At 42.0% G+C, this 20,293-nt stretch overlaps 3 protein-coding genes across 6 annotated transcripts; 2 read left to right on the top strand and 1 right to left on the bottom strand.

The window, feature by feature from the left end:
• Window positions 1-1,275: 1,275 nt before the first annotated feature.
• LOC131889990 (pre-mRNA-splicing factor syf2-like) lies at window positions 1,276-2,777 on the top strand. Its single transcript, XM_059239232.1, has 2 exons — window positions 1,276-1,586; window positions 2,176-2,777. The coding sequence occupies exons 1-2, from the start codon at window positions 1,404-1,406 to the stop codon at window positions 2,665-2,667; spliced, it is 675 nt and encodes a 224-aa protein (XP_059095215.1). The 5' UTR covers window positions 1,276-1,403; the 3' UTR covers window positions 2,668-2,777.
• An 8,341-nt stretch (window positions 2,778-11,118) lies between these two features.
• On the top strand, window positions 11,119-15,502 carry LOC131890986 (glucose-6-phosphate exchanger SLC37A2-like). 2 transcript variants are annotated; one of them, XM_059240451.1, is made up of 13 exons: window positions 11,119-11,980; window positions 12,046-12,188; window positions 12,255-12,351; window positions 12,418-12,553; window positions 12,628-12,775; window positions 13,388-13,527; window positions 13,604-13,708; window positions 13,769-13,825; window positions 14,034-14,126; window positions 14,200-14,290; window positions 14,359-14,510; window positions 14,581-14,904; window positions 15,226-15,502. In XM_059240451.1, exons 1-13 carry the CDS (start codon window positions 11,892-11,894, stop codon window positions 15,310-15,312), a joined length of 1,662 nt encoding a protein of 553 aa, XP_059096434.1. In that variant the 5' UTR covers window positions 11,119-11,891; the 3' UTR covers window positions 15,313-15,502. The 2 variants fall into 2 exon arrangements, with proteins under 2 accessions (XP_059096434.1, XP_059096435.1); XM_059240452.1 differs by lacking the exon at window positions 13,769-13,825 and having other exon boundaries at window positions 11,124-11,980.
• Window positions 15,170-19,903, bottom strand: LOC131890987 (uncharacterized protein F13E9.13, mitochondrial-like). 3 transcript variants are annotated; one of them, XM_059240453.1, is made up of 3 exons: window positions 19,764-19,903; window positions 16,809-18,037; window positions 15,170-15,673 (listed from the first exon to the last, which is right to left on the bottom strand). In XM_059240453.1, the coding sequence occupies exons 1-3, from the start codon at window positions 19,870-19,872 to the stop codon at window positions 15,497-15,499; spliced, it is 1,515 nt and encodes a 504-aa protein (XP_059096436.1). In that variant the 5' UTR covers window positions 19,873-19,903; the 3' UTR covers window positions 15,170-15,496. The 3 variants fall into 3 exon arrangements, with proteins under 3 accessions (XP_059096436.1, XP_059096438.1, XP_059096439.1); XM_059240455.1 differs by lacking the exon at window positions 19,764-19,903 and adding an exon at window positions 18,129-18,265; XM_059240456.1 differs by lacking the exons at window positions 15,170-15,673; window positions 19,764-19,903 and adding exons at window positions 18,129-18,718; window positions 19,175-19,456 and having other exon boundaries at window positions 17,836-18,037.
• Window positions 19,904-20,293: the final 390 nt, after the last annotated feature.

Below are 20,293 nucleotides of genomic sequence, written 5' to 3'. Positions count from 1 at the left end.
AATCACTTCATATAACGGACAAGCTTAAAATCATTATTCTACCAACTTATTTCCCCTGAGGCTTTAGGCATTCCAATTTGGCAGGCCTGGCTAAGCCCACATCATTGTCGAGGAAACACACCCATGCCAAATTGTACATAATTCATCAGACACAAACGGTCCAACAAATATCAAATGGGCCTTCCATGAGCGCAATTTGTCAAACTTGCCAGGTGCCATGGAAGAGTAGGATCTCAACCATCGCAAATGGAACAAAACCGTTTTGACCTTTCATCAAGACATTGCATTGCCGAATTAGTCGAAGGCCTGAACCTACTTTTTACACACATATAATGAAGAGGTTGAAAAGGCAATTCTGATGGGCTAGAATCGCACTATTACAGACAGAGCCAATCCCGTTGGTTTGTGGATTTCATGGTCAAGAGCTAAATCTAAGCACACATAAGTATTACTAACACGAAGGACTGCCCTTCGTCGTAACGTCACTGGTTATTCTCAATGGCAACTTACTCAATTTTTGAGTATTTCTGGCCTACATCTTGCCATCTCTTTTCAAGCATGTTTTGGAGTGGCTCAGTTACAAGTTACAAGTTACGATGATTTTTTCCAGGCACTCATCCTCCAACCTAACAAAATGATATGGAATCAAGGCGTTTATAGCTCCTCCATGTCACTCAATCTTTTGTGCAGTGAAAAATAAAGAACTGGTAATCTACTCTGACAACACAGAGATTGGCAAACAACATTAGGACTTGCCCAATCGTTCCATGCCTCACCATAGCGTTAAGGCTGGTCTGTTAAGGGCGTTCTTCCTCTTTGAGCCATGACTTCATTTGAAAAGGTCATGGCTCGAGCGTTAAAGAATCAAATGGATTCAAAATGTTTTCCAATGTCGAACTTCTAGGGATTCTATTCTTAGTGATGGTAAGGAAGTTGGCAAAAAGTTGGTTGATTCGCAGTAATAAGGAAAAACACTGGCACAACCTCCGTGTGGCTTGTCTGTTAAAAATAATTTAGAGCTCTTCTTCCCGTCTTTAAGGGTGACCAAAATCCTTGCATTTTTGATACTTTCATTGACTCTGGGAGATGAATCATAACCTGAAAACCGATATCATGCTTCATATTACATATTAATTTGACATCACCTTTTTATTAATACATTGTTTCAACTCATCTTGGCTCACTTTAGTATGAAATTTGTCATCATGGGGGCGTATAAGGATTGCAACTTATTTTGCAAAGAGCCTTTTTCGTCAGCCTGTCTACTTCTGTCACCCATCAGCTGCCAATTCAGCACAAACAAATGTTCAACGTAATAGACGAAAAATTAGAGGCTGACAAGTGCTAACCAACTGAGAAGCCCATTTATACCCAATAAAATCGCGAACATCCTGTCAATCGAAATGGATTCTTCGAGTTGGCAGAGTCGAATGGCGGAACGGAAGAAGAAACTCTCGGATTTGCATCGCCAACGCACTCAATCCCGCCAATTGAATCACGCCGAGGTGGTCGAAGAAGATCGTCGCCAACAAGAGCCCAAAAACATGGAAGCGCGGAAACGTCGGGCCCAATATCTATTGGAAGAGGTTAGTTGGATTGTCTGCCATATTGTGGCAAAATTGGAGGATGCTAGCTTAGGCATGGCAATACCAAAATGGGATGGATGGATGACCACATTTTGTGTGGTGTGGATGAACTTCCAAAAATTCTTTTTGAATTGTGCTGAAAGCCTTTAGACGTGTAAAAATCAGCATAGTAAGCAGACAACGGGTATGTGTGTGGGTCATCACCACCCAAATATACGGACGAAACTGTGATACGTTTTTATGTAGTAGAAACGGTAGAGGGAGTCATGCTCAGCCCAAACGGTGAATAAGGTTTTATTTGTACGTATAGTAATCTAGCTTGTTGTAGGCTTCGCAAGCCAGTAGGTGATACTTCAAGAGAGAAATTCAATATTTAGGGTGTCTTTGATATCCAACACTACCCATTTCTAGTCCTAAAATTTTTTTTACCGTGCTGTACACGAAAGCAACTTTGATTTCAAAGCTGATAAACAAAAACAAACTAATTCACTGACAAAAGAATAAAAGGACCCAAAAGAGTAACATCGAGTTCGAACTGCATGAAGGCTGATTCAATCATGTAATCAGGGTATGGTTTACTTCTTTGCAGGAGGAGATGCGGCAGAAATGCGAGGAAGCGGGTAAAGACTTTGATCGCGAGAAATTGCGACGGGTCGGGGCTGACGAGGCTGAGGCTCAAGACAAGCGCAAACGCGGCAAAATGGACCCGGATCAAGGGTTTTCCAGTTTCGAAGCCGCCACTGCCCGCAAATACAACCAATTGGTACGCCAGATCAAGCCCGATATGGAACATTACGCCCAGGCCAAAGAAAACGCGGGTGAGGCCTTTTACGCCAATGTAGGCACCGTGGTTCACGGCCTCCACACGGATCGGAAAGCGGCCATTGACCGTATGGCCGAGGATGTGGAGAAACAAGTGGAGAAGCGCGACAAGTTCAGTCGACGACGCATGCACGATGCGGATGCCGATATCGATTATATCAACGAGCGGAACATGAAGTTCAACAAGAAATTGGAACGGTTCTACGGCACCTACACGCAAGAAATCAAGGACAACTTGGAGCGAGGTACGGCCGTCTAATCGATAATCCATGGCATTGCTTTGGTCCACCACTCGTCATCTACAGTTCTCAACGCATTCTGGTTTCGTGTACTACTATTCTCTTATGTCAATACAGATTACAGCTAATATTGATGCGGTCAAGTTCGTGTTGCTTTGAAAGTGGAATTGATTCATTTTGACACTTCCTATGAGAATTGCTGACTTTATATTCATCATTTTGAAGTAGCAATACCATTTTAAGCTTGTGTGTAGAATGATTTGGTTGGAAAGTGGAAAAAGATTGCACAATTGATTTTTTTAGTGAGTCATTTCTTGTTTCCGTTAATTTCAATCTTGCAAGTGAGCTACTTCCTTAGATGAGAATTTCTTACTTTGTATCGTTTAGAAGTGTATGACTTGATTAAGTTGGGTTGATAGACCCACTGTTTTCTGTGGCCTCCTGGATTATTTGGTCTTAATTCCGACCAGATTGAGGTAGGGGTTGTCATTTTTAGTCTCACCTTCTCTACTGATCCAAGAACTCTTACCTGATCCATGCGTTTTTTTTACGATTCGTGGGCAGGGGGTGAGCATATAATTTTGGACACTTGGCGTCCAAAAGTGTCGAAAAATGCGAAATTTGAAAACTACAAATCTATATGAAAATCTAAATGAAACTACTATTTCAATTAAAAAATAGCTCATTGATGGGGCCAAAAGCAAAATAAATGTTTATAACCAAAGCAATTCAAAAACTGGGATGGGTTAACATCATATTCTGATTATATACCTTCATTTATTCATCACGGTCTGTTTTTTTACAAGAATATCTTCTTTCAAGTCTGTAACTTTTTTGCACAGTTGATAATAAGAATTGAACGTCTTGCGCTATTTCTACAGCTAAAGAATGATATATTGCCCACATTGATGTATTGTATTCCATAAACAAGTTGCTTAAAATTTTGTTTGGTAAGTCTTTTTGGCTTTGAAGATATTTTTTTATGTCAGAAAATGAAGAGGAACACCTTATCATAATTAAAAAGTAATACATCACAATGCATAAATGCAAAAATATTGTTAAATGTTAAAAATGCATAAATGCAATGCTGTATTTGATCAAAATAGTTAATTCAAATCCACAAAACACATAACAGTACATGTTTTGAAAATAAAAAACATCGTTGAATAGATTTCTCAGTTTTCTACAAAGGTTAGTTGCTACTAAACGTGTATGCATATCAACAAAGGTTACATTTTATCAATTACAGATTATATTTGCTGGTTAAGAAATAGATTAAATAAAAAAATAAATCAGACTTAAAAAGTTATTGCTTGTATGCCCACTTTTGGACAATTGTGCTTACTTTTGGACACTTTTGTCCACAAGTTTCCAAAAATCAAGCTGATTCTCAAAAATGCCCACCCTGTTGTGGGGAGAGAGCAACCTAATCGAAGGTTCTTGTAGTGATGTAAGTTATATCAAGACAAAAAGTAGTCCAAATAAATGACAAATGCCTGTATAAATCGGTGGATGAAGTGATGTTCTATATAATGAACTAACTGAAACGAGCAGGCACAAGTGGAATACCAAATCATATTTTACGAGCTGAACTCTTTCTAATATCTCGGTTGTCGGTTTTTACCATAAAATGTGCCGTGATATCTTTTCAATAGAGTCGAAAGTAATCTAGAGTGAAAATTGTCAACCCATTATTTTCGGTTAAGAATTGTGGGCATGAGTCGTTGCTCGATTTCCCAATTTACTCATTTTTTGAAACATAGCAGATTGTTTTTTGTTTTTGTAATTGGGGTTCAAGGGTCGGGGGTTTGAGCTCTGCCCCGCTAGTGCAACCAACCATCACATCGTTCGTATACAATTGCAATGCACTGTGTCAGCTTTAGTGCTGGCCAAAATTTGAATCCTGCAAATCCCAGACTTTTTACAGATTTATTGTATCTCCAATTCTTGCATTTTTATCAATAATGTCTAACATTTTTCTGCAATTAGAAACGCGATCTCAGCCATTTCACCAGAAAAGTATCTAAATTTCTACAATTTATCATAACTCGTGAATTTGGGTCATTTCGAGGAACACGTTGTGTTGTTGAAATTTTCCATGTTTGTTGCAGTCTTTTGAAATGAAATTATAAAATAGGTTGCAGATATGATATCAGTCTGCCTGCATTAATATTCATCCATCTTAAATAGCTTAGTGTGACTCAAAAAAAAATTGGCATGATTGAAGAGAGACAATGTCAATGGTTGGGACGCAGCTTCACTCGTGTAACTTAACAATTTTATAACGATATAATTTGATCTCTTTCACATAATAAAAGGTCTAACTTTAAAAGATGTTTTTCTTTAATACTTACGCTCTATGCGGACGCTGAACTCAGATATCTTTTATCATGGAACATAAAGATGTAGGTTGTTGGTTTAGCCAAACAGTCAAGAAGGAAGGGCTAAAGGGTTAAAAATATTGTTTCGCAAGATTTTGGTGACTGACTCTAAAAACTTCATTTTTGCTTACGTATGCTCCCTGTTTATTCCTATTCCTATTGGCATGTCAAAAGTGTCAACCATTTAGCCCTTGTAGGAAATGACAAAAGTCTCTCAAAGTATTTGGTGGAGTAATTATGGTGTTAGAATGGATCAGCAATTAGTTGTTCAGAGAAAAACACCTTGTTAAAGTCAGGCATCTCTTAAAGTGTTTTCTCGTGTTTTCGACGCGCTTTTCTTTGTCTGCAATCAACGAAAGGAGTCAGACAACACTTGAGACGTCTTTTGTTCTCACAATTACAAGAAAGCTGTCGGAGGACTGTTAAATGATTCATTGGAAGGGAACGGTTCGTCAAGTTTTTTTGCTATTGCACATTTGGGCCATCAGCATTTCACTACAGTTTTTGCATGTTGTTCTTTAGATTGATCTTTTTGTCTACTCTCTCACGTTCTGTAATCGTTATCTAGAAGCCCTCGAAAAGATATAGGTATATTTAATAAAAAGACCACAAACGAGGCTTTGCTCAAACGATCTGCCATTCACAGAAAAGCACAAAGTAGCAAAAACCATTGGTTAATAATAGTTTGAAATCAATTCAAAAGTCTTAAAATGGACAACAAAAAATAGAGCATAGAAACTGACTTCTGATTGACTATTTAGATACGTTTAGAATCAGTTTCAGGGCGTCATTTTTAACAGACTTCAATCTTAGTGTCATGTTCATGGTGACAAATCACTAGATTATGGATTCTTAGAGGTATTTTATAATAGGGCATGAACCACTGACATTGGGGCCAAACTTTTTTCAAACTTTGATCGCACACGATTTTTTGCCATTTTTCACCTTGTTTTATATTTTGTTCGTTTTGGATTTCGTATCATGAAGGACATATTGAAAGTGTATGGGACATCATAAATAAATGTCTTCGCACATTTCTTTACAAAAATTACGTTCATTGGGAGGAAAGAAAATATGCACTATCTGAATTATCGAAATGGTTCCCGTTTCGCTTTACCAGAATTCTTAGGTACAAATGTATAAATGAGCATTGGCTTCATACCGGATAAGTTTGAAAGCCCTGGATTATTCCATAAAAAGATCAAATCAATTTGTTAATTTGTTGTGCAGTTCGGTCAGAAATTTGTAGGACTAAGCATCTCCATTATCGACTTGCTGCCAACACTTTTCGTCTCAAACGTGATTCCAACATTCCCTCACATTTCTGGAGAGCGAAATGTCTGACGATTATTACGCTCAAATGTGAACGAAGGATGGCTCTTTTGGACGAAATATTAGTCTCTGACCACCACCTAGTTTGCAGTCGCAAGGAATTTCACAAAGACCCAACAATTATTTGGACTGAGAAGGTACGAATGGTATCTGATACTGTACGTTTTCAAAAGCATTCATGAGCTTTGTCCCAATCCAGGATTTAGGGTCAAATCTAGTGACCGCAGAGGCTTAATGTGCGTATTGCGAGCGCCTTCAAGTCTTCGAGAATCCAGGCTAGTTCGAACAATGAAGTCCACATCTCTTCTTTCTCGGGCTCCTTCATTGTTTAATTTGCTTCCCTCTGATATTCGTAGGGAATACGTAGGCCTTGTTGATCCGGTAGCATCTTTCAAGTCAGACTTGGACAAATTTTTAAATATAATTTCAGATCAACCTTATATTCAAGGGTTAGCCTGATCAGCCAACTTCAATTCGTTGGTCGATCAAATAATATATATAAATCAAAGTTAAGGAAAATGAATAAACTTCTCGCCTTGAACTGTTGGGATTCTAATCCCAGCAGTGATAAGGAAGTCCCCCCCAAACAAGAACTGATTCTCCTCCTCTCGCACTGTCTGAGTGGACAAAGCTCTTTTCAACCCAGCAAAAAGCTCCGTCGATTTAACGAGATGATGGTGCGTGAAACACAGAAATTTGCCAAATAATTCAAGGTAAGATTAAGGCCTCCATCGAAAATGATCACTTACAAACTGAGAGTAACGTGGTTCAAATGGTCATGTCGAATCTGAATTATGCAAACTCTAAGAGAAAGATGAAACACCCTGTTGGGCCTTTTGAGGTTGATGGGGAAGCCATTAGCAAAGTAGAGCCTATGGCTAACATGCTAGGAGATCAATTCTCCAGTGTGTTTTCAACCCCGCTGAGTTTAGACGCAACAGTTCATTTCATTGTTCTATTGACGAGTGTGTTGAGATAGAAGTTGTTAGTCACATTGAGCCATTTGATGATCTTGTAGTCAAGATCAAGATGCTTTAGCGGCCATCCCGGACTTGAGGCTGTCGAGCTCTCCTGCTCCTGATGGTGTGACATCTCAGTTTCTGATGAGATGCTCACTGGTTCTTGCTCCTGTTTTCTCTCTTACTTGATGCGTTGCATCTTGGATCAGGGCAAGTTTCCATATTCACTGAAATTAGCTCACGTTGTTCCAATTTTTCAAGGGGGAGATAAATCGCTCCCCAGTAACTTTAGGCCGATTTCTCTCACTTCGGTTATTGCGAAGGTGTTTGAGAAGATCATAAGGTTCAATTTAGTAGTTTCTTGAGGTCCATGAAGTCCTTCCTCCTGGCTCGCAAGGGTTCCGAGCACATTTTAGCACGGTTACCCAATTGATTGAGCATTTAGTGCAGGCCATTGAAGGACTGGAAAGACACGAGTCAGTTGATGTTATCTATCTTGATTTTGCCAAGGCCTTTTAAAAAGTAGATCATGGCCTTTTATTGAATAGACTTCATGACATTGGGATTCAAGGCAAGGTTCTCAATTGGATAAGAAGCTTCATTCAGGATAGGAAGCAAATTGTTAAGGTCGGGGGATCTAGAGCTCTCTAGGGGGGATCCCTTATTGTCACATATGATGTCAAGTCAGGTGTTCCCCAGGGCTCCATCTTAGGGCCCCTCCTTTTTAAATTATACGTTGCCTCGCTCCAATAGCTTGAAATTACTGCCAGTCTCTCTTCTTATGCTGACGACGATAAGTTAGTGTCTTGTTGGAATGGCCAAGATTCCGTTAGCCTTGCGCAGGACATGGATAAAATTTACTCTTGGGTTATTGAGAGTAATATGGCCCAGAACGGAATAAACCAACCCCTTTGAATACGCCACTCGTAGATAATGGAGGTAAAGATATTGCGCAGGTTTCATCTATGAAAGATTTAGGTGCAGCCCTCCAGAATAATGGAGAGTTCGAGGAGGATATCGATTTTCACAATTAGTTGCCCTTTCTTCCTCGAAAAGATAATAGCTTAGGTGTTGCATGTATCTCACCCCACTTTTGCACTTCTATCAAGGACTGGTTCATGAGGTCGGCCAATGTACTTGGGGTCATGGCCAGTTATTGTTAGAGGGTATCATTAGCAATAGCAATCATTTAAATTGGTCCCCTGTTTAATGTGTTTAGGAGACTATCGAAAACGTTGTTCCACATGAGGGGCAATAATATTCCGCCTTGTGGAGTTCCTTTGATCAATATTCGTGTTTCTTGTGTCCCCAGAAACTCGGCCATAGCTGTGCGGCCTTTCAAATATGATAAGATCCAAGCCGAGATGTCTTTTGGCACTCCATGTACTGTATTAGCATACCTTGAGTGATGTCAAAATATTCGATATTAGCGAATACTCCGTGTTTATATAACCTCGAGGTTGTTCCTCTTGCTCATCTTCATAGAAATCGGTGAATGTGAAGAGCAGCAGAATCATTATTCAACATCTTTCTGTCATACCTACGCCATTAATTGAGTACCAAATGTTAAGAATTCTAGTAACCATATTTATTGCTACAACGACAAATGGATCAAACGAGTTGAATGGGATTTCATCATCGTGTTTGACACCACCAACCTGGCCTTCGCTCATGGACTCTCTCCTCTTCCCTCCTCCTTTTTGAGTTTTCACCTACTTATTTACCAGCCCTGCTTTTGTGTTTGTTGTCGATGACATCGTGTCCGCCTCATGCTAAGGAAGTGATCAGTCCAATGGTGCCAGATTGCCCTCATCATCAACATTCAACCATTGAAAAGAATTGCCAAGAAGGGGGAAAACGAAATTAATATGTTCTAGTGTTTGAAACAAGGGCGCCTTAGGGAGGAGATGTCCCAACAAAGCTCAAAGCTGCATGGTGAAGAAATGCAGTTGAAGGTACAACTAGGGCTCTGTATTTAGAAGAGTACGACAATGAGTTCAGCCACAGACTTCTAGAGCTACGGACTGCGAATAGAAGCAAAAATTTCTTATCTTCTAAACTGTTCACTTTATTCTAAATAAGCACTTCATAGGACCACAAGATCATGTTGAATATATGAACTTGGCCAAGTTTAAGCCCAAAGCTTTGCTTAGGGAACTCAGGAGATATGGTCAAAGTTATTTAGTAAGCACTACATCAAATTTGAATTTTCAACCTGCTCTTGGTCAGCAACATAAGCTTTTGACACCATAACTTTGAAAGAAACCACTTTCCAAGGAAATAATATAAAAAATGATCTGCCTTCAATTGAATAGATCTACGTTCTTATACTTTATACCTTACTCACATACTCATAATTTTATATACATGTATACTTTTTTTTTGAAAAGTGGCTCATAGTTGCTTTGACCAAGAAAGTTCATAGAAGCATTTATAACTTAAAGCAATTTGCTAAGAATTTCTGCCTTCAATTGAATAGATCTACGTTCTTATACTTTATACCTTACTCACATACTCATAATTTTATATACATGTATACTTTTTTTTTTGAAAAGTGGCTCATAGTTGCTTTGACCAAGAAAGTTCATAGAAGCATTTATAACTTAAAGCAATTTGCTAAGAATTTCTTCAGGGTGACCAGAATGAGGGGAAGATCCTTCAATTTCAAAAGTCTTAGGAAAGCAATTTCCAAATTAGTTACCTTTTTGGGGTCTGTCTAATGTCCAGAGGTTTTAATTTGGCAATCTAGCTTCTGGTACCTCAAACTCTAGAAGTACACCACTAAGTGCTTGTTTCCTGCATATTCTATTGACCATTTTCCTGACTATTTCGCCACTTTCCCCAACTTTTTTAGCCACTACTTTGCCAAATTTAATCAAATTTTTTTTTACAACTCTACCTATCATGCACTCACTTGTGCATTGATCTTTGTTCTGAAAGGCAGGCAAGACAACTGATTCAACCTTCACTCAGTCAGCAATCAGAATGGGTCTCATGAAGAGTGAGTGGCCCAAAAATAGTTGACCGGAAGAAAGAAGAAGTAATATGCAAATGCTCTTTCAAGCCAGACCTCTGAATAACCTGAGAGCATAGCATTGGTATGGACGGGATTTGGAAGAAGTGTCTAGAGAAGTCTTTGAACCCTTGAGCCTCTGAGCCTCACTGATTGGGTTGGGCGGCAAATGTTGGATTATTCCACGTACTTCTAGAAATGTGGACAGCAAAGAGAGGCCAAAATTTCTTTTCTCGTAATCCATTCACTTTATTCCAAAACAGCACTCAATACAGCTGCCAGATCTTGTTGAATAAATGAACTTGGCAAAATTTGAGCCCCAAACTAAGCTGCCTAGGAATTCAGGAAATATGTCCAAAGTTATGTTGCAAGCATAAAATAAACTTCAACTGTTTGGCTTGAAAAGAACCAATTTTCAAGTGAATTATGTAAAATGACCTGCCTGTAATTGAAGCAATCTATAATCCTCATTTTATTATTTCAATTTGAAAAGTGGCTCAGAGTTCCTATGACTAGGAGCAGGCTAATTTGGCGGGAAGCTCATTGAGTCTATATTTGCAGAAGTTTGTGATTATGGCTAAAGTATTTTGTGCTTCAGTTGGCAAACTCCTCAAATAAACATTAATCTGAAAATGAGAAAACCTCTTCTTGAACTCAAATTCTGCCCACCCCAAAGCAAATCATAACAAACAGCTGACTGTAAGTTCGATTCCAAAACGCCAGGTGGCAGGATTACCTCGACTACGTATTGGTAAAATAGAGACTGGGAATCAAAGCCAAAGCCAGACCACTATTTCAGAGGCCATGTCGGAGGCCATCCATGTTTTTCGTGGCCATTGTGCTTCAAAGATATTCCCCTTTGGGAGACTTTGATTACCTGGCACATCTACGTGAAAACTGGTGGGCTTGGATTCTTGGCCGTGCCAACTCTTGGTCCAACTTACTCTATGACGCCAGGGCTCCGCTGAGTCGAACCCCATGTCCTCCCCCTGAACTGGCTGGTGGCGACCCGAGCTACCCCCATCGCCATTCATCTCCTCATCGGGCACGCTTCCGTCTTTGTGCTCCCTCTCCTCCCCGCCGTCTTGAGCGTGTTCATCCCCCATCGGCACCTCCTCCCCGCCGTCCAAGATCAACACATGAACAGAACGAACAGATCAGACAGAGAGAAAGAGCTCTGTCGATTATCGCACAATTGTTGTACAAGTGCTCCTGTCAACTACTACTACTACTACTACTACTACTACTACTACTACTACTACTACTACTACTACTCCTGGACTATATTAGTGGGCTTGTCGTCATGTTATCATCGCATTGCATTGCTAGTTTGAGTGTGGATCGGAATCCTCCTGCTTTGTGGCTGATTCGGGATTTCCTGTCCAATTGGTGACGCGTAGCCAGCCCCTCATCGGGCCTTTGACATTGGACATTGTGGCAAGATTGTCGGCGGGATCCCACTACAAACGATTGGAGGGCGTATCGGTCGGGCGCTTAGTCCGACTTGGAAACTCCCCTGGGCCTGGACTCGTCAAACCCTCTCTACTCTCGTGGGCAGCATGCTGGTGGATAATGCGGGTTGTCCCCGGGTGGTCCGATGGATCCAACCTTGGGTGTGTCCCATTGCGCCCGCGGCTCGATTACAATCGTAAGTCATGGATGAAGTCATTGAAGCGGGCGTGACGTCTGAATGTATGAGTTGTGCTCCCTCAGATACAAGTTCTTCATTCTGTTCCTGACCTATGTGGCCTATACGTGCTACCACATGTCCCGCAAACCCATCAGTGTAGTCAAGACCATTCTGTTGAATTGCACGGAGTCAGCCGGCGAAAAAGGCAATTGCACCTCGTTCATTGGTGAGTTTTCCCTGGGATCAGGTGATCCTGGAAACCGGATGGCCCTCACATGTCTTTTGTTCCTAGACCAAATGAATGGCCAGGAAGAGCGGGATGCCAAACGCATTGAAGGCCTGTTGGACACGTCTTTCTTATTCTCTTACGCCTTCTTCATGTTTATCAGGTAATATCGACGACCGAGTCCTAAGACAATCTATAGGTCGAGCATGCGAATGTGTTCTTGTTGCAGCGGTTTTGTGGCCGAGCGCGTTGATTTGAGGTATTTTCTGTCCACGGGCATGATGCTGTGCGGATTGTTCACCATGGCCTTTGGTTTGGGCAAGTATTGGGAGATTCACAGTTTCTACTATTATCTCACCATTCAGGTAGGACTTTTAACATTGCAAAGATTGCCCTGGGGCCGTGACTTTGACCTAGGTGTGATGGTTATTCTGTTCAGGTTTTTGCGGGCGCTTTTCAAACCACGGGTTGGCCTGGTGTGGTCACGGTGGTCGCCCATTGGTTTGGCAAGGGCAAGAAAGGCCTAATCTTTGGGATTTGGAACTCGCACACCTCCATTGGCAACATTTTAGGATCGCTTCTAGCAGGTTCGTGTTCACTTACTAGAATAATGCAAGAAGGACCGGGTGGCCGTGAATTCACCTCAGATGATTGCAAGTTCTGCCATATCATAATGGGCAGAAAACATTGTATTTGATCGCGCTATCTTTCTTTAATATTTAGCCCTTCTCCTATTCAAGTTTTCATGATCGTAACTTTTTTCGAAACGGCTAAATTACGTTCATAGAAGACAGATATGTGCATGAAAAATCAGCCACCCAATACTAGACAGTTGTGCTGACTTATAAACCAATGAGGACTTTCAGTATTATGCATTTATATATTGCATTTATCCGAAAAAGTTGAGCTCCTATACCATTAGTACAAACTTCAAACAATCATTTGTTTCCCATTCAACAAGATTCTTGCCATCTTGTCATCTAGGTTATTTGACCGGAGAAGATTATTAACCCTCACATTAGATTGTCCTGTTTATCGTTGTGTCTCATATAAGTCCGATCTCACGCCAAAAACCAAAGCAATTGATGGATCATTTTCCTGTCTAAAGAACCATGTCCACTTTCATCGAGGTTCTCCCTTGCTTGTTCCAATTTTTAACACGCAAGTGACTTGCTCTCGATTGCGATTGTGTACCGTAGGTGTTTACGTGGAAACAGATTGGGCCATGTCCTTCATCCTCCCTGGTATGATCATCGGCTCGGTTGGATTCATCTTCTGGTTCATCTTGGTGCCCAAGCCCGAATATGTCGGATTGGATGTGGATTCCAGTAGAAACTATGTAAGTTGGCCTTGAATATCCAGTTCCAAGAACGACATTGGAATCGTCCTATTCTTTGCTCATCTTGCCCACTTAGGCCGGTTTAACCAGTGTGCCAACTTCCGGACCCGGTTCGGACACCGCCTATCATGAACAGCCTCGCTCTGGAGAGACCACGCCCCTTCTGGGAGACTCTGACGATGTAAGTCGGGAACACGGTCCAGGTTGGAACCAATTCAATAAATCACATGCATGTTTTAAGGATGATGACGGATTGCAAGTTCTTCGACGATCTAACTCTACGTCCGAGAGCATTGTAGTAAGCTTTTCGAATGTTGTTCTTGGGATTGCGGGTTTTTTTTTTTCATGGTTTTGCCACGTGTACCAAACCAATTGTAAAATCCCAATGATTTTCGTTTGCCTTTGACATTTTTGCATTGCACACATGTGACCTTGTCCGAATAAGCAATGCACAATTTGACGCCTTGAGCTTGACGTAATGGTTACAATTGTCTCATTTATCTCAGAATGCGAATATTGTGGACCCGAACGAGATTGAGGCCAATCTTCAGGAGCACCATTCAAGTCCCATCACATTCTGGGGTGCCTTGAAAATCCCAGTAAGACTGACTTAGCAATCATGGCGACGCCATTTGAGGCTTGAGTGCTTGATTTGTGTTGATTCCATTACAGGGTGTGGCAGAATTCGCCTTGTGTCTTTTTTTTGCCAAATTAGTGAGTTATACCTTCCTCTTCTGGTTACCAACGTTCATCAAAGAGAACGGTAAGCGATTGACAGTTTGTCACTGCTCTAAAGTGGGTACACCCCTTCAATATTATTCTGCCTCTCAGGTAAATACATAACGTCGGAAAATGCAGCCTATCTTTCCACCTTGTTCGACATTGGAGGCATCCTGGGCGGTATAATTGCCGGACTAGCCTCGGATTACACCGGCAAAAGCGCCACCACGTGTGCTGTCATGCTGGTTTTAGCAATTCCAATGGTAAGGCCGAACATTTGCCATCCCCAAACATCTGAAACCCATTGGTTTGGTTTTTCCCTTCTCACATTAGCTGTTCACCTACGAATGGTTCGGAAGCATCTGTCCCATCAACTGGCATGTCTCCAACGGGTGCTTCTCGACCAATGTGGTTATGTTGCTCATGGTGGGCCTTTTGGTCAACGGGCCCTACGCTCTAATCACGACCGCCGTGTCGGCCGAACTTGGCACTCATCCGAGTCTTCGTGGATCCTCGATGGCTTTGGCCACGGTGACTTCGATCATAGATGGAACGGGATCCATTGGAGCGGCCATTGGACCATACATGGCGGGAGCTATTCCTGAGCTCAAATACGTGTTCTACATGCTCATGGGAGCGGATGTGTTGGCACTTATTGTAAGTATCCTTACAGGAAAAAATGACTTGGATTGTCCTCAATCAACCGAGTGTGTTGTTTTTTTCTTCATTTTTGGGAAAGACGGTATATTTGCAAAGAGGGCATTTTGAAATTGGCGTAGTCTTGGAAAAAGATTTTCACGTAAGCTTGGGCCACTTCAAATGAGCACAAATGTACAATTCAGGTGGAAGTTAAATCCAATCGTCTTGTGTAAATAGGAACACAATCGGTTGATTCGAATTCAATTTTACTAACACTGATAAGGCATTTTGAATGCTGAGCATCTGCACTAAAACCGTTTTCTCCTTCTCTTAATATAGTTATTGTCGCGGTTGGTCTTGAGAGAGATTTCTCAGTATTTCAACTCCAGGCATCAAGGCACGGTTCAGCATCACCGTTTTAGCTGATGTTTTCTATCGAAATCCAGAAAGATCTGAAGCGAAATAATAACTTTTACTTAACTAAACCAAACTACCCGTGTGATAATGTATCAGCTTTTGTCCTGTCATGTGAAATCCCAATATTTGTGACCATCATTCATCTGAACTCGTTTGATAGTAGATAAGCAATAAACAAGTACATTTTGGTTTTCTACAAGTCCGCTGTTTTATTTGTGTCCGAGCACTTTCCGTTCAGGTTGAGATGGCCAAATTTCTTGATGCGTTCCTTACGATCTTTCTTGTCCAGAGCATAAGCAGATTGAATGCTGTCCCGAAAATCCGGAATAGCTTCTTGTGGAACAGCTCTGCCTCCTTCCTTCGTCGTGACCTGTCGAAAAACAGAGGAAAACAAAAGGAAAATATTATTACTTTTCTACAAATATTCATCATTGGGATGAAAGCATGAACTCAAATTTCCATGACTGCGAATGATATACAACGAGATGGTCGAAGTAAGTGGAGCAAAATATTCCCAAATAGTACTATATTTGAATAATTTTAATAAAAATGACAAGTGGAAAAGATGGGATTAATATTTCTGAACAACTAGGGTCTCGAGAGTCAATTACAATAGTTGGAAAGTAGGTCGTTGTTGTGGTTTGAATTTAATACCCTCATGAACAAGACTAGACTAAGCCTCAAATGGACGACTTAAAAGTTCAACCACCTTTTCATTTTTTGATTGAAGGTAAACATATTTGGTTTCGGAGCTTACTCAGATCTATTTTTGTCACGAAAACGATGGCAATGTGAAACCCTGTAGATGCCTAGCAAAGTGTTGTTGCAGGGTGTCTTGTTTTCGTTAGGCCCCACACCCTACATTAAGGTGGGGCCCAACAAAGGATTCCAGAATAGGAATGCTCCATCTGCTTCAAAGAAAATCTTTGAATTTTTCTTTCCTTTGCTTTGTTACACCTTACAAAATCAATTCCTAATGAAGTAACGACTTGAATATGAGACACAAGTACTTTTTCGGATCAGCGAAAGGTGTTTCTTAAACGCTCGTTCCTTTCAGGTTTATGTTCGGTTATGGTGTTTTATGGCACAATAAAAATAAAAGAGACATGACTCCGTAACATAGGTTCTACAGTAGTTTTGTCCAATTTCCAGCATGTCATTCTAATGTAAATGTGGTTAGGAAGTGCGTTAGAGCTATTCATTATTTATTAACACTTTTAGACGAGGTTTGAGTTGGAAAATGTGGGTTGGACTTGAAATTCAAGACTCATAAAAAGTAAGTGTTTCATACTTGTTGTAGGCCAAAATGGAGACGTCAATATGACGCTTGTTCTACCTCAATATGACACTTGCTCTAAAGAGAGGCATGCAATGTTCAAAAATTGAACACCAAGAGTGCATATATTATCGTTCATGATAACTTCATAATGAATATTTGGCAAATGAATCACCATTGACCTACTCGTAAAAAATGTTTTTACTATAGCCAGAGCAAAAAGTCATACCTTCTCCATAACTAAGAGCCGTCTGCTCGTATGACAACTCAACACTTGTTCCACATTGAACTTCAGCACAAGATTCGGATGACGAGGTAATCGTTCTTCCGAATATTCTTCTCGGTTCACCGGAAGCCAGAACGCCAATCGGCCTCTTTCGCACAACGATTCTGCGCCAAAATTGAGCAAATCATAGAACACGTCACTGATCCCATATTCAACTTTCTGTGGGTAATGCGTTTCCAAGAACTCCTCTGGGATCACCAGATCTTTTTTCTCTGTGCCCACTTTCAAAATGGTTTCACGTATTCCGTACGGTGGATCTGTTACAATGGCGTTCAAAATCGATTTCCGGGCCCAAATGGGTCGACTCGAGTCCGCCACAACGACATCCAAGTACTTGGCAGCCAATCCATATTGCTGGAAATTGGCCTTCATACTCTCATCTTGAGCCCTGATCTTTTGCTTCCATCGGGAAGGTCGGGTTTTGGCGTGAATAACGAGAAAGTCAATGTCAGAACCGAGGATGAAAGCGCCAAATTGAGCGGCTGCAACGGGGATCGAACCCGTCCCCACAAAAGGATCCAAGACCAGGTCATTGGGTCGCACTAGGGATAAATTGGCCATGAACAAGGAGAGAAGAGGATCCATGGTGGTGTTTCCGATAAATTTTCGAGTCTTAATGGACAACTTGGACATGAGATGACGTTGACCGTCACCAATGAAGCGACCAAAAAACGCTTGACGAGGATGCTCGTCCAATCTGTTTTGGTCATCGCCATAGTACTCGAAGTAAGAAAAAATCACATCTGGGTCCTTCATTCGGATTGGTCCTTTGATTGGTAGATAGTCAAAAGTTTCTATTCGCTCCACCCTTTGAGCCATGGTCAATTTCTTCATGAAGGCCTCCACGTAGACTTTAAAAGACAAGGATTCCAGGAAATAAGGCTCTTTGAACTCGGAGGGAAACGCTTTGACCGCTTCATGCATTTTTGGCACGCCATCTCCCGAGCCCCATAAGTGTATGCAATACTTCACGGACAAACTGCGGCTCAAGATTTGGCGAGCTTGAGACTCACTTTCCAGGTCTAAGATGATCCAGGGCATTTTTTCATTTTGATCCACCCACTTGAGGTTGATCTGGAACAGCTCTGAGAGAGCGTGAAACTCTGGAATCCGGAACTGGGTCAACTCATTGGAGCACCAAAAAAGATAGCGGCTGCCATTTGAAGCCATAACTGAAAAAAACATAAGCATCTCTTCATAAAGCAATCCCTCTACGTTGGATGTCTTCTTTCAAGCGTTCTGTTTATTTCGCAAGATGGATACCTTGGCCATAAATGCCTCGATTCTTTTCTGGTCCAACTTGTGGGCCCAATGACCCCCTTCTTTAAAATGGGAACCGACAATCAGGGCCTGAGCGCTCATATATTTCTCGACGTTCCCCAAATCCACGCCCGAACCCACCATAACTGGCATTTTGGGTGTAGCCTGTTGTACACGAGCCAGCTCACGCGGGTCAGCCGGCGAGCCCGTGCTAGCGCCCGTCACAATCAGGCCGTCGGCTAAGAAGAACTGCGCCGCTTGCGCAGTCTCTTCAATGCTGACGTCTTGGGTGACAGCGTGTGCTGAGTGCTTCTTTTTAATGTCACAGAAAACAGCCACGTCCTGGGCTCCAATATGTCGACGGTAGCGCAGGAGCTGACCGGCGCAGGACTCCAACCAGCCTTCATCTCCCAAGTGACCAAACACAAATCCCTCGGCCCGAATGAATTGGAGTTGCGCACTTTGCGCCACAGCCATGGCTTCACGATTGGCCCCCGCCAAGATCTGAATGCCCACCGACATGTGTGAGGGGGTGATGGCCCGAACCTCGTGGGCAATCACGGCCATATGAGCCGTGATTTCTGGGCCCATGGCTGAAGGAGAATGCATTCAGGGTCAATTGACAGACGGGACTTCAAGACGTCGCTCTTGGGCTCTGAGCACCTTGAGCCACCCAGGCCCGTTAAACCCACTTCAGAGCCTCCCCCCCCCCTTCCCATAAAAAGGTAGATATGAGACTGAGTGAGTACTTGTAGCCCAAAACTTACGGTGAAGCTCACCCATTAGTTGCGGAAGAGTCTCAAGAGTAACCGGACTGATATTGAGCTATTGAGCCGAGCTAAGGCAGAGGTCTCTAGTTCGTTATTACAAAATGACTTCCAGTCCAAGCTATATTTTCCAAGATCCTCCTCAAAGCGACATTCGTGAAACTCATCGACTCCAAAGTCATCCACTACTCTAATTGATGGGGTCTCGGGAGGTCCTCCAGCTCATCCTAGCTACCCATGCTCTCCAAGATTTGGTGTCCCTATGTCCGTTCATCAAGTGACCCTGAGGCTGAACATAGGGCAGATCGTGCATATTCTCCAGAATGATCCCGTCCAAGCCGTGTTGAGCGTAGATCCGGGATTCGCTTAGGGCTTGGTCCAGCCGGGCTCGCCATTGCCCAGCATTTAAAGGCGTGCCGGGCAAAGCTCCGACATGGACCATGCCCCAAATGTGACCTCGCACTCGAGGCCAGAGCGACATCAAGGCCTCAAAGGGTTAGAATTTTAGGATGAGTTTTAGCAACTCCACATGTTGCTGATATTCCGGTCTGTTTGTTGATCAATCAGAGAACGAGCGAATCAGCTGATATTTCTTTATTAAGCAATTTAGTGCTGGGGCAAGTTCGAACTCGAGCCCGGGTGCACTCGAGTCATTTACTCGATTTTTTTTTTTTGGGAGAAAATGGCCGGTATTGACCCTTTTCGAAAGGATTCGAGTCTGGACGCGTCACGAAAAGAGCTATTAATTATTTCTTAGATTTTTGCAAAACTTAATTCTACAAAAAGACATAAGTCCGGATTTGGCGAGCTTGGCAAAGAGCAAAAAATAGCAATGGACCATCAAAACCCAGCACTGTTAAGTAATCTTTACCTTTCACTAGACATCGACAAAAAATGCTGTTGGTATGGGGAGGAGAAATTCGAGAGGGTGGCACTAATCGGTTTTCCTCACCATGCCTCAGTCCAGCTCTTTCGCCCATCGGAACTGCCAAACTTTCGCAATTTCTGCTGGACAACGTGAAAACAACATATGTTGTCGGAGTCTACAGCTATCACCAATCAGCTGATCGATGGTTGGCCAGAGACCAGCTGCTACCGCCTACCCAGCCAGCTTTCAGCTATGCCAAAAATATCCCTTTATCAGCCATCTTGAGTCCCTAAGCCACTATAGGACGACGGGGATAAATGAACCACAAAAGTGTGGGACCTTCCATTGGATGGGAGGGTCAATGACGATACTCAAAGAATAGCAAACTTGAATTGATCACTGAATCAGGTGTTCCAAGGGCAAGAATTCTGGGACCCAATATTTCCACGTTAGGTTGTTCTTGGTGGGCCCAGAAAAAAAAATGATATGGCTCCATTGAAAATAATAGCCAGGCCAAACGGAACAGGTTATGT

This window comes from Tigriopus californicus, chromosome 11 (genome assembly GCF_007210705.1).
Source record: "Tigriopus californicus strain San Diego chromosome 11, Tcal_SD_v2.1, whole genome shotgun sequence".
NCBI classification, from domain to species: Eukaryota; Metazoa; Arthropoda; class Copepoda; order Harpacticoida; family Harpacticidae; genus Tigriopus; species Tigriopus californicus.
The sequence above is the reverse complement of the archived record's forward strand: the minus strand, read 5'-3'. Positions and strand labels throughout refer to the sequence as shown.

Bases quoted from the DNA above. Each gene is read 5' to 3' on its own strand.
- LOC131889990 (XM_059239232.1), top strand. From the start codon at position 1,404: ATGGATTCTTCGAGTTGGCAGAGTCGAATGGCGGAACGGAAGAAGAAA. The intron at 1,587-2,175 runs GTTAGTTGGATT...ACTTCTTTGCAG, and splicing joins CCCAATATCTATTGGAAGAG to GAGGAGATGCGGCAGAAATG.
- LOC131890986 (XM_059240451.1), top strand. From the start codon at position 11,892: ATGCTGGTGGATAATGCGGGTTGTCCCCGGGTGGTCCGATGGATCCAA. The intron at 13,709-13,768 runs GTAAGTCGGGAA...GCATGTTTTAAG, and splicing joins TTCTGGGAGACTCTGACGAT to GATGATGACGGATTGCAAGT. The intron at 14,511-14,580 runs GTAAGGCCGAAC...TTCTCACATTAG, and splicing joins TGGTTTTAGCAATTCCAATG to CTGTTCACCTACGAATGGTT.
- LOC131890987 (XM_059240453.1), bottom strand. From the start codon at position 19,872: ATGGGCGAAAGAGCTGGACTGAGGCATGGTGAGGAAAACCGATTAGTG. The intron at 18,038-19,763 runs GTAAAGATTACT...TGTTTTTTTCAG, and splicing joins TTGTCGATGTCTAGTGAAAG to TTATGGCTTCAAATGGCAGC. The intron at 15,674-16,808 runs GTATGACTTTTT...GTTTTTCGACAG, and splicing joins GGCTCTTAGTTATGGAGAAG to GTCACGACGAAGGAAGGAGG.